This window comes from Sarcophilus harrisii, chromosome 2, assembly GCF_902635505.1.
Source record: "Sarcophilus harrisii chromosome 2, mSarHar1.11, whole genome shotgun sequence".
Lineage (NCBI taxonomy): Eukaryota > Metazoa > Chordata > Mammalia > Dasyuromorphia > Dasyuridae > Sarcophilus > Sarcophilus harrisii.
Genome location: NC_045427.1, coordinates 262,127,413 through 262,144,142, shown reverse-complemented (window position 1 = coordinate 262,144,142; position 16,730 = coordinate 262,127,413). Strand labels below are relative to the sequence as shown.

At 50.6% G+C, this 16,730-nt stretch overlaps 1 protein-coding gene across 2 annotated transcripts; it reads right to left on the bottom strand.

Moving 5' to 3' along the window:
* Nucleotides 1-2,327: 2,327 nt before the first annotated feature.
* DLL4 (delta like canonical Notch ligand 4) lies at nucleotides 2,328-12,305 on the bottom strand. 2 transcript variants are annotated; one of them, XM_023500565.2, is made up of 11 exons: nucleotides 11,919-12,305; nucleotides 11,389-11,658; nucleotides 10,950-11,007; nucleotides 9,815-10,078; nucleotides 9,283-9,343; nucleotides 9,043-9,173; nucleotides 7,555-7,724; nucleotides 7,058-7,277; nucleotides 5,828-6,548; nucleotides 4,735-4,843; nucleotides 2,328-3,894 (listed from the first exon to the last, which is right to left on the bottom strand). In XM_023500565.2, the coding sequence occupies exons 1-11, from the start codon at nucleotides 11,982-11,984 to the stop codon at nucleotides 3,889-3,891; spliced, it is 2,076 nt and encodes a 691-aa protein (XP_023356333.1). In that variant the 5' UTR covers nucleotides 11,985-12,305; the 3' UTR covers nucleotides 2,328-3,888. The 2 variants fall into 2 exon arrangements, with proteins under 2 accessions (XP_023356333.1, XP_012401529.1); XM_012546075.3 differs by having other exon boundaries at nucleotides 11,389-11,661; nucleotides 11,919-12,304.
* Between the last annotated feature and the right edge of the window lie 4,425 nt (nucleotides 12,306-16,730).

Here is a 16,730-nt window from a genome sequence, read left to right as displayed (position 1 = left end):
TTGTGAAGCAAAACCTCGATCTCGGGACACAGGTGAATGGAAGGAAGGGCCAGCTAGTGAGCAGGTGGACAGTTTTTCAGTTTTCAGTATCTCCCATTGCCTCCAGGGCAGAGTGGGGAGGGGCAGGACCAGTGCAGGTCCATCTCTCCTTCACCACCCTCAGGTTGAGCCTCACGGTGGTTCCAGCAGGAGAGGCCCCAGAGAATTCTAGCCCTGCCAGGTACCCCTTGATTTGGAAGACTCCCTACTGAAAAGCAAGGTTGGATAGCCCCTGTTAGTTCCATGAAAAGGATTCTGGGCTCCAAGTTTTAAGGAATTGCAAAACACAGAATTATTCTGGGAAATACCGATTTAACTTTGATAAGACCATTGGAGAGGGTTTCTTAAAAGCAATTTCCAGACTGTTAACAGATCAAACATGGCCTTGCCACTTTTTAAACTTTGAACATTTCTTAGGTTTCCTCCACCTAGCACAGATTTGGATGTCCTTATGGATAAGGGAAAGGGCTTGGACCCATAAGGAATTCTACCTGGGATTCTTCCGTAAAAGACTCCATCTGAGTAGGAGGAAATTCAAATCTGGTACATATATAGGGACAATTCCGCTGCCCTTTGACACAGCTGTCTATCAATTGTGTGAAAAAGAAGACTGCTGGTTTGGGGCTCTCAAGGAAGAAGGGACGATTTCTTTCCCCTCCATGAGAAGGGAAGCAATATCTTTTGGCATAATCCAAGTTCAGAGCAGACAGATACACAGAAATACAGACAGAAAAACAGAGAGAGAGAGAGAGAGAGAGAGAGAGAGAGTCAGTCTTAAGTCTGTGCAGTCAGACAAAGCTCTGGGAGTCTCCCTTGGACCACATGTGTGGCTGGATCCGTGTCTTCTGGGAGCAATATCCCAGATGTAAGCAACCGTACTGGTCTCTAATTTGGGTGGCTTGTCTCAGTGCAGTATTTCAGTTTTTATTATGTGGACGTGCAGGGTTGCGGGTGTCCTACCTGTCCTCCCCCCACATGGAAGCCTCGTCATCTCTCCCCCATGTCCTGGCTACAGCTTCCCCCACCCCCCCCCATGGCCCGGGAGCTGCTTTCCTGTTTCATTTTGGGCAGGAAGAGTGAGGTCGTGTTGTTCTTCCCATCACTGCCGGCACAGGCTGTGGGAACAGCACTTTGCCTGCTTTCCTGTTTGATACCCTGTGTGTATAGTAGGACAGAGAGTGTATATCTCTGACTGTATCTTCTAGTGGGTGTGTGCATGTTTGTGTGTGCATTTATTAGTATTAACCTGTGCATCTATTTTACACAATCACTACCTAGGTCAGTGTGCACGCCAAGTGTCATGGGGGAATGAGGAGGTCCTATGTTTGATCCTGGTACTTAATTAGGAGTGAGGCATCTGGTGGGTTTATTTTGCTTTGCTGGGGACAGGCTCTGAGCTCAGAGCATCTGCTCAGCTTTTTGTCAATGGTTCTTTAGAGGCCCTTTAAAAAAAAACCATTCACTCCACTGACTGTGGACGGCTGTAAGAACTGCAGTCCTAGGGAAACCATACTGAGTAATGGCAAGATAGAAGTGAGTAAAGACTGGAAACTCCCTCCTCCATTTCTTCAACTGAAGAAACATGAATGCCAGTAGGGTTTGCTTTCTCCTTACCCCACCCCCAAATACTATACCTTCTGCTAATTGCTGCAAGCTAATGTTTATAAGGGTTGGGCTGGCAGTAGACTTTGGGCTGCAACCGTAAAGAATACCAGCTGCAGAGTTTTCTTCAAAGTTACCAGGTTCTAGCACCCTAAGGGTGTTGCCCAAAATCCCCAAGCTCCAAGAGTAGCAATAATCTAGTATTTATATTGTGCTATAAGGTTTGCAAAGAACTTTACAAAGTTAATTCATTTGATCCTTGCAACAATCCTAAGAGCTAAGTGCTATTATTATCCTTATTTTTACAGTTGAAGAAATTGAGGCACAGAGAGATTTAAGTGGCTTGCCCAGATCACAAAGCTAGGGGTCAGAAGCAGGATTTCACCATAGGTTTTCTTAGCTCAATGTGCTCTGTGCATTGTACCACCCAGGCTGGAGTCCTGGACCAAACAAAACTAGATTGAAAAAAAGGAGGAAAAAGAAACTGCAATCTTCTCTTCCTTGAAATAGTTGTAAATGCCTGCCTATAACTTGCTTCTCTTTCAGATTCAGAAAAAGAGGGCCAGGAGAGATTTTCCTACGGAATTAGAGAGGGAAGAGGCCCACCTAGGGCCAGGATCAAAGAACAGAGAACAGATTTACATAGAACTGGCTTCTGCTTAAAACACATACATCCACACATAGTGTACGCCCATGAGCTTGATCAACTCCAGGAGATAGAAAATATAGCTAGACAACAACTACTTGGCAGGCAGGGCTTGGCATTGTTCAAAGTGGGAAAAGGGTAGTAGGGGTTGGGAAACATTCCAACTCATCACAAAGATAGGACCCAAGAAGTAATAAACCTCTGTACATTTCTGTTCAGGATTATAAATACACATTATATACAAAATAATGTTATAAAATGTAGAAAGGTCAGTGCTTCTGATTCTTAAATTATTGAAATACTAGAACCAAAAATAAAAACTACAAAAAACAAAACAACCTCATATTATTGATTTTTGAAAGTCAGCTTCAAAAGTGGTCCAAGGGGCAGTAGTGAACAGTGAGAGCAGTATCAGGCCCCTGTCAGTGTAAATGGTTGTGGGTTGAGAGGCTTTTTGGGGGGGAAAAATAAGGAAGAGGGAAGGAAGAGGATTTAGTCGACATCATTGTCCCCGATCTCCTCAGGAGTTTGCAATATTATTGGCCAAAACTCCCTTCCCCCCAAAAAAAATTTAAGTCCAGGACCCCTGGACTACCAATTCTAGGTAACTGAACTTGGCCTGACCCACACTGCTCAGCCAAGGAAAGAGATTGTAGCCACTAACAACCCACAAAGGCAAGGGTACCAAGATCCTGTTTTGCCAGCATCCTAACCCTGCCCCTTTGTCTCATCTGTTCAGGCTGGTGTCTTGGTGCCATAGCCACATGGACCAATGAGGCAAGCCGGAAACTGATTGATTGACGCATGGGAAGGGGAGATGGAAATTATGCCCTCTTCTTTCTCTTTACCCCTAACTACCAGTGATCCCATAATGGGCACAGGAAGATAGGAATTAAACCCTCAACAAACTAAGGCAGGAGGTCGGGGGTGGTATTAAGGGGGAAAAAACAAAATTTAAACATAAAGGCCCACATGCAGTAGTTTGGAGGCACAGGGCAGAGAGCTCTCCTCTCCCTTCAGGCCTATACCCCAGCTTGAATGGGGTACCCCCTCACTCCTCTACTATTGAGGTTCTATCACCATTCCCAGAAAACTTGCCCCTTCTCTTTCCCTCTCTCCCCTTGAAGTTTTGTCCAGCTGTTGCCATAGTCTTCAGGTTCCGGTGCTGGAGGCACTTCAGGAAAAACACCGATGATGCTGGTTGGAGGCCAGAGATGCTTGGACTTCAGCCCTCTGTAACATGGAGCACCAAAGGTCACCACCGAGGAGGATTGAGTCCCGGCCCAAGCCCCCACCAAAGGCGGCTATTAGCTGAGCAGGCAGAGGTGATTGAGATCTCTTCTGCTCTCTTCTCCATCTCCCTTTCAGCCTGTGGCAGCCCCACTTGAAGGACTCCAAACAAAGGCATCCAGAAAGTAGAGAAGGATATTGCATCTCTTGGTCAATTCACAGTCTGTCCAGTTCACCCAGTCCCCTCCTCCTCCTGAGAGCAGCACGTTGCATAATAAAAACGTCCCCATCCAGGTCGCAATTGTAAACAATGCAGTAGGGAGGTCCAGCTACTGGGGCCAAAGCCGGGACATCCTGGCCAGGCTCCTGCTTTATACCTAGGGGAAATCAAGAAGGGGGTGGAAAGGAAGAAAAAGTTAGTCTGGGTCACAGGATGATACATCTAAAGATGGAGCCATAGAAACCAGCTACTTCAATACTCTCCTTTTACAAATGAGAGAGTTTAATTAACTTGTTCAGGGTTACATAGCTACTAAATAGGACTTGAATCCAGGTTTACCTTCACACCAAATCCAACACACTACGCCCTCAAACCTTCTCCCTGAACGGGTAGGTTAATGGCAGGTAAGGAATCAGGGTGAGTTATTATATTGAAGGGAGAAAGAAAGACAACCTCATTATCCCTCTCTGAACCCCGCTGCCTCTACCACATAGCACAGCCTGTAGTGCTGCACTTAGCAGACTTAGGAGAACCCCCTATGTTGGAAGCGGGGCCAGGGCCATAAAGACAGTGGGCTCTGGTGATGGAGTAAAGGGGTGGGGGTGGGGAAACAGGAATGGAAAGAGAAGGAGAGATCAGTCTCCCTCACCCACTAGCAGCTGGGAAGCAGAGCCTGGTTGTTGGCCAAATGCCACAACTGGCCCAACCCGGTCCTCATACAGGAGGAAGGGGCCCATCCCTGCTTCACCAGAGCTCTTGTTTCATACACCAAGTAGGTATGGGGCCAGCAAGGCTGGTGGCTGACTATTCCCTATCTGGGCTAAGTTCTGACATCTATCCCTATTCAGGAGGCTATGGTAGATAAACATAGCCATCAGGATAGGTCAATTGAGTTTTCTTTAGTTCCAAGGGGACAAGGAAGGAGACATACACACACACGCACACACACACACACACACACACACACACACCATGACATTCCAGACCCCCGGCTCACCTCTGTGGCAATGACACACTCATTTCTCTCTTCTGATATCAAACACACTGACTGGTACATGGAATCCCGAGGGGAACATATTGCTGATATCCGACACTCTGGCTTTTCACTGTAGGGAATAAGAGGCAGTGTGAAAATCTGAAGTGGGGAAAGAGGAGGAAAGAAAGGGGTACTGACTCACAAGGCAGGATGATGTAAGAATCAAGATAGCACAAAAACAGAACTGACTGATGTCTACAACCTATCCTGTGTCTCTGCTGAAAATCAAGGAAATCCCAGTGTGGCCAAAAGAAAAATTCAGAAAGAATTGGAGAATTGCCTCCAGGTACTTGGATTCACTGTCCCGCTAAAGCTGCCTAAAGATTCTCTTAGGCCTTTGAAAAGACTAAAATTCCCACCACAAGTATGAGTAGCAAGGATAAGCTGGAGAAGGGAAGCAAGATAAGGACTGGATCTATGATTTTACTGGACTAAGGGACTTCTAGCTAAAGATATTCCCTCTATAAATGTTGGTCAACATTTTCTCTGCAATATATAGTCCTAGAGAGTGCCTAGAATTCAGTTTCTAAAACTACATCTTAGCACTCCATATGGGGTCCTATTCCTCACACTATGTGGAGGTCATGAAGTGATGATTTATTATTGGCAAATGATTTGCACACATACTTTATATACCTATATACCTAGAAGTGCATAAGATTTCTTAGGCAAAAAAGAGTTATGAGTGGAAAAAAGTTTAAGAAGCCCTGGACTAGAGCACAGAAATTATATAACTTAGTCACATAGCCAGTATGTCGCTATGATGTGGTTTGAGCCAAAGTCTTTGCAACTTTGATGCTAGTTCTCTTCACTACATGTTGCCACTCAGTAGAGGTAACAAAAAAAGGAATCAGGATCCTGACAACTTTCCTTCCCAGGGACCTTATTCCTGAAGGACCCAAGAGTACCCTGAATTCACATTAAACTGGCTCTCTTTCTATCCCAGCAGAAGCAAAAAACTGGAACAAGAGGCACAGGAACAGATGAGAATCCCTCATTGGAAGCCAAAGTCCATTTTAGCCACCCCCTTCCTGTGACCACTCCAAACCCTCACCTATGTAGTCGTAGAGGTGCCTTCTCCCCTAAACTCTTGTCATTAGGGGGATACTTCCCCAGCGTGACCCCCCGCCCCAGAGGTCCGGGGGCCAGATTGTAGTCCGTGTGTTTCTGCTGCTTGCTGCAATTGGATTTGTCCACATCACAGTCCACTTCCAGCTCCTTCTTCTGATTGGTGTTCTTTAGCTGGGTGGCAGGAATGAGGTTGTCTTTCTGAAAGTCTGACAAGTTGTTCATCGCCTCCCTGCCGCTGGCCTCTGGCCGCCGAAGCCGAAGCTGTCTCACAGCTACTGCCACCATCCCCAAGAGCACCAGGATGGCTACCAGTCCCACGCCCAGTGAGACGGCCACCCAAGGGAAACTTGAAGATTGCTGTACCACCTGTGCTGGGGAATGGACTAGGAACTCACAGCGACTGCCCATGAAGTCGTAGGGGCAGTTACAGACAAAACTGTCTGAGGAGAGGCCGTTGTAGCAGGTGCCGCCATTCAGGCACGGCCCAGAGACACAGGCGTTGCCCACTGTCCGAAGCTCACAGTTCCGTCCTGAGAAGCCAGGGGGACAGGTGCAGACGTAGGCATTCACAAAGTCATGGCAGGTGCCCCCATGGGCACAGGGATTTCGTGCGCAGTCGTTGATGTTGATCTCACAGTGGGGGCCGGTGAATCCCGGACGACAGCGGCAAGCTCGTGTAGGACCCCATTCTAGACACTGGGCCCCTGGAAGAAAATGAAAGAGAAACTTGGGTCAGTCCTTGCTTGAGATTTGCAAGAAGGCAAGAAGAACTCTTCTTCCCAGGAATGGAGCCAGAGGGTCCGTCCTTGTAGCAGAAGGGAATTCCTAAGGGCTGGCCTTGTAGCCTCTCAGCTTGTCAAATATCAGATTGGCCTGAATTTAGTTCACATTATTTCCTTTCTAAATCAGAGTTCTTGAATGTGTCCAACCCAAATCCCCTTCTCCCACCACTATCTTAATAAGGTTTTGACTACCAACGTAGATGGAACCCATCACCTTCACCGAATCATCCCCTCACTAGCTCAGCTCTCCAAACCCATCCTCCTTCCCTACTTCCACCCCTTCTGTTACTTGGTCACAAAGAAAATTCTACTGTTCACAGCTTTGCCACCCAAATGCTGCCTCAGGCCTGGATGAGTAATGGAAGGCGGCCTCAGAAAGTGGGCGACTCAGAAGGGCCCAAGGTGGGCAGGTAGGAGAAAACGGGACACACCGTTGGCACAAGGGTTGCTGGTGCACCTGTCCACTTTCTTCTCGCAGTTGGAACCGGTGAAGCTGGGGGGGCACTCGCAGGCATAGCTGGCCCCATGCTCTTGCTCCCGACAGGAGCCCCCATTGAAGCAGGGTGAGTCGGCGCAGCTCAGGATGCTGTGCTCACAATGAGGGCCGTAGTAGCTAGGTGGGCACAGGCAGTGATAGCCATCTTCCTGATCCTGGGGAAGAGGAGGCCCAGGTGGCCAGAGTCAGACACTAGCCTTGGAGAAGTAGGAAAGGGAGGAACAGGAAGGGCCAGAATAGACCCTAAGAAGCAAATTTTCCTAGCAGAACCCCTAATCCCATTCCTGAAGCAAGGACCTACTTGTCACCTAGGTAGGTAGACTGTTCTACAAAATCATTTTTCTGCTCTTTCTTCTCTTCCCTCCCTGGGCCCATTGGGTCATATTGGGCTGTGAGGGTAAGAACTGGGAAGGAAAAGAGAGAGATACTCACCTTGCAACTTCCTCCATTGCGACATGGATTGCTGTCACACTCTCTAATCTCATCTTCACAGTCTACACCTGTGAAGCCTGGCCGGCAAGTGCATGTGTAGCCACGCTGACCACTGTTGGAGCATGTGCCCCCATTACGACAGGGGGAATGGTGTGTACAGTAGTTCAGGTCTGCAGAAGCAATAGTATTGGAGTGGTTGAGTGAATTAGGAAGTTGGGGGGGAACAAACTTAAATAGAGGTCTTTCAATGCAAAGTCACTTAAAGTCCTCAGAAAGGACTTTGAATTTGGCTTTGACTCTATAAATGTAATGTTTCCATCACTTATATAAATTGCTTGACACTTATCTTTTTTTTAAAGGATGCTAAGGTTTCAATACCTACTGAACTTTAGATTTTGTTGGATTTCCTTGTATGAGAAGGATAGGCAAATAACAGATCCAGCCAAACGAGGACAGAGAATGAGAGCAGAAGGAAGATATTCAAATATGTTCATCTAATGAAATAATATATGCAAAGTATTTTGCAAACTTTCAAATACTAAATAAATGCTAGCTATTAACATCACCATCATCAAAACACAAAGCTCCTTTACTGGTAGACATATCTTGGGATAAGCACTTTCATCTTAGCTATCATTATAGTATTGCACAGCAGTTCTTATGAAGCCTAAATTTATGAAGATAATTGCCTAAAGGCTGGGTGACTAAGGAGGAAATAAATTGGACTGAGGAAAATGAACTTCCTCTCCCTGCATGTTCAATGTCTATGAATACAGGTATCTTGTGTACTACAATCCTTTAAGAGTCTGAAGGAGTGAAGAGTCCCCCCTTTATTGGTCGCCTGAATGACCACTGAAGATATAATCCCGGGGGAAATAAAGTTCAGTGTATGATGAAAACAGAGATAGAAGACAGAAGATTGTGTATTTTTGTGAATAGAGTATGTTTGTACACTGCTCTAGAAACACCTACAGTTAGCCAATTTCTGAGTCTTGGGATCACACCTACTAGACAGCTGTTAGGGGAGAATTACACAAACAGCAACGGCAAGGTGAACAAATACCCTAGGGGGTTAATAGATAACTATCCCAGGTAGAAAAAGGAACCATGATCCCTCTCTCCCCTCCCTACTCAGCCTTGCCTTGGTATTTACAAGCTTCTTCTCCCCAAAAAACAACAACTATTTGGCTTCCCACCTTCTCTAGCCACTGAGATCCACAAGGACCTAAAAGATAAGCTGGGTACACTCAACTGCAAGCCCATAGGTCCACTACACATTCACCATGATGGTGAAAATAGACATCTTTTGCTGTGCTGGAGAGGCCTTTGAGAACTGAGATAGCCAAATAAATTTGCCTATCTGGAAACCATGCAGAATAGGAGCAAACCAGGGATGCGGCAAACACACTTCCCACATGCTTCCCTTCCCTCTCCCCTACCTTCAACTCCCTCATTCTAAGAGACCCTCTTCTCTTCTTTTGAACCCACCTTGATCACAGAAGAGACCACCCCAGCCTTCATCACAGGTACACTGCCAAGGGATAGTACAGGTACCATGTCGACATCCATTATGGGGGATACACTTATCACACAGGCGACCTTGCCAGCCTGGTCGGCAACTGTGGAATGAGAATGAAGAAGACTCGTGAAACACATTGAAGCGATGGTGAACAGTAACCATGGATTCCGCCCACCGACCCCCAAACAATTTCTTTTGAAATTACTTACAGGCATTCCCCGGGTTTGTTGCAATAACCATTCTGCTCAGTACAGCCTGACAGACAGATGGCTGAGGAAAGAAGATAGGGCTACATGAATATGTGTCTTGGCAACAAGTAGGCATCAAAATCCAAGCTGTCTGATGCTTGACCTTGAGGACCCCAGCAGCTAATGCAGGAAGATCCTCAAAAGGCAAGTATCACATGGGGTAGGAAAAATAAGCTGAGGCTCAGAGAAATAGGACTTTGAGGGAGAGGGATAGCAGGATACTTAAGGTAGGTAAATCACTCGTCTAGGGTCCTAAAGATTGTCAAAGCTAGAGAATTCTAGTCAAAGTTCAATCAAAGGCATAAGAGGTCAATATAAATGCCAAAGTTTGTGTTATATTGACTGTAGGCTACAGGACCAGGCCCGAGGGGCTTTTCCAAGAGGATCAACATTGTCAGTGAAGGAAAGTCAGAAACCAAAGAGGTCCATAATATCTCTTTTGTCCTCAGCAGGACCTTGAGATCTGTAAATGAAAGGGGATCTCCATACTTACGCTGGTCGCAGTATTCTCCAGTCCATCCTGGCAGACAGGAGAGGCTGCCATCAGCCTGGCACACATAGTGTCCAAAGTGATCATCTCTGCTTCTACAGAGCCGAGAGCAGCTATCCCCATAGTAGTTGTCACTGCAGATGACTCGATATGAGTATCGGAGTCTCGTGAGGGGCCCACTCTGCTCATCGGAGGACCAGTTCTTGCCCACGGTCAATGGTCTTTGGATGGCCATCGTGCTGATAAGTGTATCTGTAGGTAGGGCCTCTGAAAGACAGAATAGGATTAGTAAGATTGGAACATTCTACAAGATTTCCATTGTACCCATGGACTCCAAGAGCCTTTTTCCTTCAGCCCTATGGGGCTGGTAAATAACTGTTCTCCTGTAGGCAAGTGAGGGTGAATGAGAAGCTGTAAGAACTGAAGAGCATAGATTGCTACTTATTCCAACAGATGGACAAAGCTACCAGGGATCCCCAGTAAGATAAGTAAAAATTAAACGATTCTCTCTTCATAGGGAAGGATAACATAAAAGGGAAAGACTCGCTAAAATCAAAGAAGCAAATAGTTTTCCATGCTTCCTGGGTAGGGCAGAGCAAGCTCCCATGGGCGCTCTATCCCTTGGCTCTGTATGGGAAAGGCGGGGAGAAAGTAGGGTGTTGGGTTTTTTTATCCCCTTTTCAAAGTGAGAATTGTTGTGCTGCTGAAATATCCTTTTCCTCTGTGTCAGAACAACATCCCAAAGCCATTATTCCCTTTCCAAAAGAGCGGAATTCGCAAAAGGTGTAAAATACAGGAAGGGGCCCGTCAGTGCCTCTGGCAACCACTGGCCTTTCTCACCGCCATGCTCTCCACGTTCCCACGCCAAAAATAACCCGCAGGAAACTCAATTGTGCTAGAGATTAGGGAACGGGCGGAATCAGAGCGGCCAGTGAGGGGCGCAGCTTCTGAGCCCAGTCGAAGCAGCACAGGCATAGCTCACACCACCTACGACCTTCTTGTAGATGCCCCCCCCAACTAAAAAAGAAAAAAAAATCCCACTAGTTTCACCCCCCCCCCCAAGCCGGTTAACCCTTTCACGCCCCAGCTGTATGCTGAGAGATATCGCCTCCCAGTGGCCTCAAAACTTGCTTCTCACCTGGTGGCAGGTTGTCCCCCGGCGCGTGCCAGGCCTCAATGATCAGCGAGAAGGTGCCCTGGGGAAATGGTGGGGAAAGAAGAGAGCTTTGAGTGAGCCCAGGAGAAGGGGAGGAGCGGGGCTGCCTACGAAAAAGGGAGGGGGGACGAGGAGAGAGAAGCAAAGAAGGAGGGTAAGAGGGGGAGGCTGCCGAGCGGCAGCCGGTTTAATTAACTTAATTGCGGGATACAATTACAGCGCCCCAGGTCAACATAACGGGTTTGCTGGAGTACGCAAGCCGGCGGAGAGAGGCCGCCTCTTCTCCAAGCTCCAAGCTCTAACGCATATCTTTCCTCCTCCCCGCTCCCTTCGAGAGTTCGGGGATTTAAAAATCTAGGAATAGAAAGAGGATACACCTCCCCCAAGGCTTCCAAGACGCCTCCGGGGGGCGGGTTCTCACCGGCCAGGTAAAGTTAAACGGCAGCTGGAGCGGGTTTCGGCCACCACCACGGCTCTCCTCTCCGACGGCGAAGGAGTTGGTGCCCAGCACCGGTGTGGAGACGTTGCCGAAGGTGCAGGGCCCAGGCGACAAAACTGCCTGGAAATGCTTGAGGCAGATGCGGAAGAAGGTCCGGCAGTGGGGCTCGCAGGGCCGGCCGCTGGCCAGCACTCCTTGCTCGTTGGCAAATTCCCGAAGCTGGAGCTGAAAGACGCCCGAACCGGCTGCTCGCTGCTACAGAGGGACGGGACGGGAAGAGAAGGAAAGGGAGAGGAAGGGAGAGGAGAGAAGAGGAGAGAAGAGAAAAGCACAGGAGAGGAGAGGAGAGGAGAGGAGAGGAGAGGAGAGGAGAGGAGAAAGGAGAAGCGGAGAGGAGAGGAGAGCAGAGGGGAGGAGAGGAGGAGAAAAAAGAGGCACGGTCAGTCGATAACGAGTCCATAAACTCAGGGGCCAGGACTGGCGGAGAGGGGCCGGCCAGTGGAGGACTTTACCTGCTGCCAAAACGCCGCCAGCAGCAGCAACGCCCAGTGGGAGAGTTTCCCGGAGGCGGCTGCCATCCCGCGGAGCTCCGCTCTCCTGCCTGTCTTCTTGCCTTCGGGCAGTCGGTGATCTGCTATCTGGCGACACTTGGCTGCTCAGGGGTGCGTCCTTGCTGCTTGATTCTCCTGGCTCCTCACTTATAACCTAAAACCGCAGCGATGGCGGGGGTAGAGGGAGGTCAGGTAATCCAGGTGCGGGCGGACAAGAAAGCGTTCTCTTTGCGGGGGTGTAATCCTGGGGAGGGCGGGCGCCCCGTATTAACTCCTCGGAGTCTGTCGGAGGAGGACAGGCAGCGCCTACTCCAGCTGCTCCCTAGTCTGTGCGCAGCGCTGGGACTGGAACCTGCGCGCCCCAGAGCCCTCCTTATATATACTTGGCGCTTATCCTCGCTGGCCTGTCACTCAGACTCAGTTGGTCACTCTCCCCTCCCCTCTCGGCCTCTCTTCACAGCGGAGCCCAGCGCCTCCGAGAGCGAGCCCCCGCCCCTGCCGCCACTGCCATCGTAGCCCCCGCCCTCCTGCGCCCCCACCCCAAACCCAGGTGGCCTGAGAGTAAGAGAGCGGTGGAGCTGAGGGCTGGAGGCTTCCAATTTTATCTTCTTCTGGGGAAGAGGAAAGAAAAATAAAATAGGTTGGGGAGGGGAAAGGATGAAGAAGGAAAGAGGGGAGGGAAGGGGAGTTCCCGGATGACCACGGGGCTCGGAGACTGGGGAGTCCCCGTGGGCGGCACGTCCCCGCCCAGCCCATGGGTCACCTGCATCCCTTACACAGGTAGGAAGTACAAACTTCGGGAAAGCGAAACCAGTGACTTAGCTAGGTCAGACCTCAACCCTCACCTCTTTTCCAGAGGTTTGAAGTGGAATCTTAGAAACTGGATTCGGGGGCAGGAGGGGGGGGGGTAGAGGAGAGAGGAAAAGGCTTCCAGCTTCCCCTCTCTCCATATGTGGCAGGATCCTCAGGCAAGCTAACCTTTTGATTACTAATCCAGACTAGGTGGGGGAGGGGGATGTTCTGCGCGTGCCCCCTACCCCCCGCCTGCCCTCAGCGGGCGCGTGCCAGCCTCTGGGGCGCGTGGTCCCCAAGGTGGGGGAGGGGATCTGGGGTAGGGAGAAGGAGGAAAGGGGGCGCGTCCTCAGCTGTATGTTAATGAGGTGGGACTGGCCTCTGCCCCCAGCAACTCTCACCTGGGCCCAGCTCCAGCCCCTGGGCTCCAAGAGACAAGCGAAGATGCAGCCCTGTGGACTGAATCCGCGGGGCGCTCAGCCCGAGACATAGGGTGGCTACAGACACAGGGTAGCGATGAGAAGGTTGATAGGCAAAGAGGTACGGACCCGACTCTCCTTTTCCTCGGGTCAAAGGTGGGAAACTGAGACCTGGCACGAGGCCTGGTCTGGGGCTCAGAGGACAGAGACCTTCCCACGCCCTACACCCTAAACGCACCCAGCTCCCGTAGGCCGCCCGGCCTCACTCTTCTGAATCTCTCCTACTCAACTGCTTTCACGGAATCCTGCGCAGCCTGGCGAGATTGTAGGACTGGTGTTCCTTGGTCTCCGGAGTGCCGGGGTGCTCTCGGCAATGCCCAGAGCTGCAGAAGGCCGGGTGGCTTCAGCTGTCAGCTCCACCCGCGTGCTGATGGCTTTGGCTGGGCGATAAGATCGGCACGGGGGGAGCGGGGACGCGGTGCGGGGACCCGGGGGAGGAGGGGAAGGGGGGGAAGCGGCGCGCGGGGCTGAACAGCTGCTTGCGCGGTGAGCGTGGTCTGATTTTTGACTCACGGAGGGGGGGGGCGGTGCGGAAAGGGGGAGGTGGTGAGAGGCAAAGGGAGCCAGGGAGATTGGACTGTGTGTGTTGGGGGAGGAGGGAGGTGATGAGGAGGACCTAGGGGGGGTTCCCCCACGCACGGCCACCCCTCCCAGCCCCCACTACCATCTGGCACGAGCGGGTTGGCGTGGGGGAGCCGGGCTGGAGTGGGGCGGGGGCCGGCAGATGGGCCCAGGCTGCTCTCTCTAACTAATGTAGGTTACAGGCAGGCGGAGAACCCAGGCCCGAGGGAAGAGAGAGCCCCGGGCTTGCCTCCCGGCTCTCTAGGCAAAGGGGATCCTAAACCTCGGTTCTCAACCCACAGCTTTTTAAAAACCAAACAAAAATGCCAAAGGCTGCCGCTCTATCCTTCTAGGTGGACGACCTGACTGTCCCACCCCCACTTTGGAAGAACTGTCCTAGTCCTTCTCAAAGCTCTGGTCCAAAGTATTGGCCTTCTGGATAATTTCTCCGGAGACCTTTTGCGTTCTTTTCCCAATCCTTTTTTTTTCTCCTTCAGGTTTCCAGATTGTAAGGTGGACATTTGGTAATACCCAAGGCAAAAATGGAACCACTGATAACCGCCTTAGCTCAGAAGAATGCTTCAGTTTTGGAGAATAGGACCCAAGAATTCAGCTTTCATGCCAAAATTGGCCATCCTCAAGTGGATGTGGGCTCTGGTCTCTCTCAAAGTTTGGGCTCCTCTCCAACTTATGTCTTGTAGCCCATCCTTTCCCAAAAGATCTTTCCTCTGTCTGCTCCTCTAGGCCTCTGTCCAGAAGTCTCTTAAGAACTGTGTCCCAAATTGAGGGGAAATCCAAAAGGCCTCTCAAAGGAGACAGGCCCTATTTGTGGAGAGGAAAAGGTTAAATAAATGCTCATCATCAAAAAGCATTTAGGAGGCGTCTCTCTGCACGTGGTGCAATAGAAGGAGCTCATTATCTCAGTCTGGGTTGCCTCTCGAACTCCCTCTGCCCCAATGCTTTGCCTCTTGGGCTTTGTCTACATGTGATAGAGAAAAAATCTCTGAGCGGTGGGGCGGTGGAAAATGAGGACAGAGTAGTGGACCAACGGCCCAAAGAAAAATCTAACAAAGATGAAGTCAGGATTCCCTCTGGCACAGTGTTCCATCCTGTCTCCATCACCTCCTACTCAGGGTTTATGGACAGGAAAGCAGATCAGGTAACTAGAGGCTCGGAAGGGAGTGACAGAGACCCTTCAGAGATCGAGTCTGATTACCATCGTGGTATACTGGTTCTGAGGCTGCCCTCCCCTAACCTCCTAGAGAAGGCCAGAATGGCAGAACTTCTCTTACCTCCACTCTCATCTGACCCCACACCACACTGGGGATGGGATTGGAAAATATTCTAGTCACAGTGTTGTTAGTCAGATTCTGTGGAAGACCTGGGCAGGGCCAGAACCCAGGTTCTGAATAGTTTTATAAACTCTATTTATAGGGCAAGAGGCAAGGTCAAGGACCAATTTTTAGATATTAGGCCCTGGTGCTGAATGGTAGGGCACTGCACCTCTGCACTTCAGATCTCAGACCAATCATAAGAAGACCTTGGCTTTTGGGGATCACCTTGATCGGAGCTCCTTTCTGTAAATGGGCTAGAGGCCAGGCCCTACCCCTATGAGTTGAGTTCAGAGATTCAATAAGTAGCTTTCTTCTTTCTCCTACTTGCTCCACAAGCGACCAGGCTAGTACCTCCAAGTTTTAATGACAGAGAGTAATTAATCAGACTGGGATGGGGAGAGAACAAAGTGTTAAAACTTAGAACCTCAAGCTGTGGAAGACCCAAGTCCAGGCTCGCCAAAGTCCGTAGTGCTTCCGCCCTCCCTCCCCCCCCCCCTCAATTCCCCCTTCCTTCCCCATCCATACAGAACCATTAGGCTCAGAACAGAGCAATAGACTATCACGAAGAACTTCCTAGATTCTTTACAGCCCCAGGGAATAGCGCTTTCAGTGGATTCTCTATTTGAGTGTGAGGATCCTTGGGGATCAGCAAATAGTTCTATAAGTCTGAAGCCTGGCAAAAATATGGCTGGGGCCTTAGGAGTTTAAGCCTGCGGGGCTGGGGAGGGGGCGGGAGGCAGCGAGACGGTAGATGGGGCGAGAGTTGGAGTTGGGGCCGCCACCCTTAAGCCTTGAGGGGCGCTGCTGCGGTCGCGAAAGGGAAGGGGGGGTGGGGGAGTGCGCGGGAGGCGGCCAGAGAGCTGCACAGAAGGCGGGGAGATTTGCAAACTGTTGCTGCCACATGGCTGCTCCCTTCTGCCCATTCACATTGTAATGAGGCCGGCGCGTGCCTCATCTGCCGCAGGGCGCTGCCACGCGCCAGTCCAGCAAGCCATGTGCCAACTGGGGCAGCGGGGCCGTGGAGGGCTGCCAACTAAATGGGGGCGCAGCCCCAGTGTTCCAGAGCCCCATAGACCCCGGAGGCTCGGGATGGGGGAGAAAGGGAGCTGGAGTGGTGTTGGAGCAGGGGTCGGGATGCTGCCTGAACTTATCCGATCCTTAGCCCTGCGATTGGGTGAGAAGGGGAGAAGCTCCTAGGCCCACAAGATTGTGGCGGGGGCAGCGCCCCCCTCCCCCAATGACTTCTTGCTCCCCGCTCCCGGATCGATGCTGCCGCTCCCCGCAGATGTGCCCCGGCCGCGCTGCTCCCCATCTGCCGCTGCTCGCACCTGCCGGTCAATAAATCGATTTTACAATTTAATGCAGCAGCTTCCCGCCCGGGACAGATGCCGCTGCAGCGCTACCTCTGTCCCCTCCTCCACCCCAGGGGGCTTCCTCCATCTCGGACCTGGGACTCTTCCATAGACTTAGGCTCCTCCAGTCGGTTTAGTTCAGCTCTTTCTGGGAGGGTGATCCTTTGAAGAGAAGAGGGCCTCATTGCTCCCATCTTTCGTCCCGCAGCTGCCCTCAGAATCACCTCTAACTTCTGAGCCACCTGCTTGGAGCCT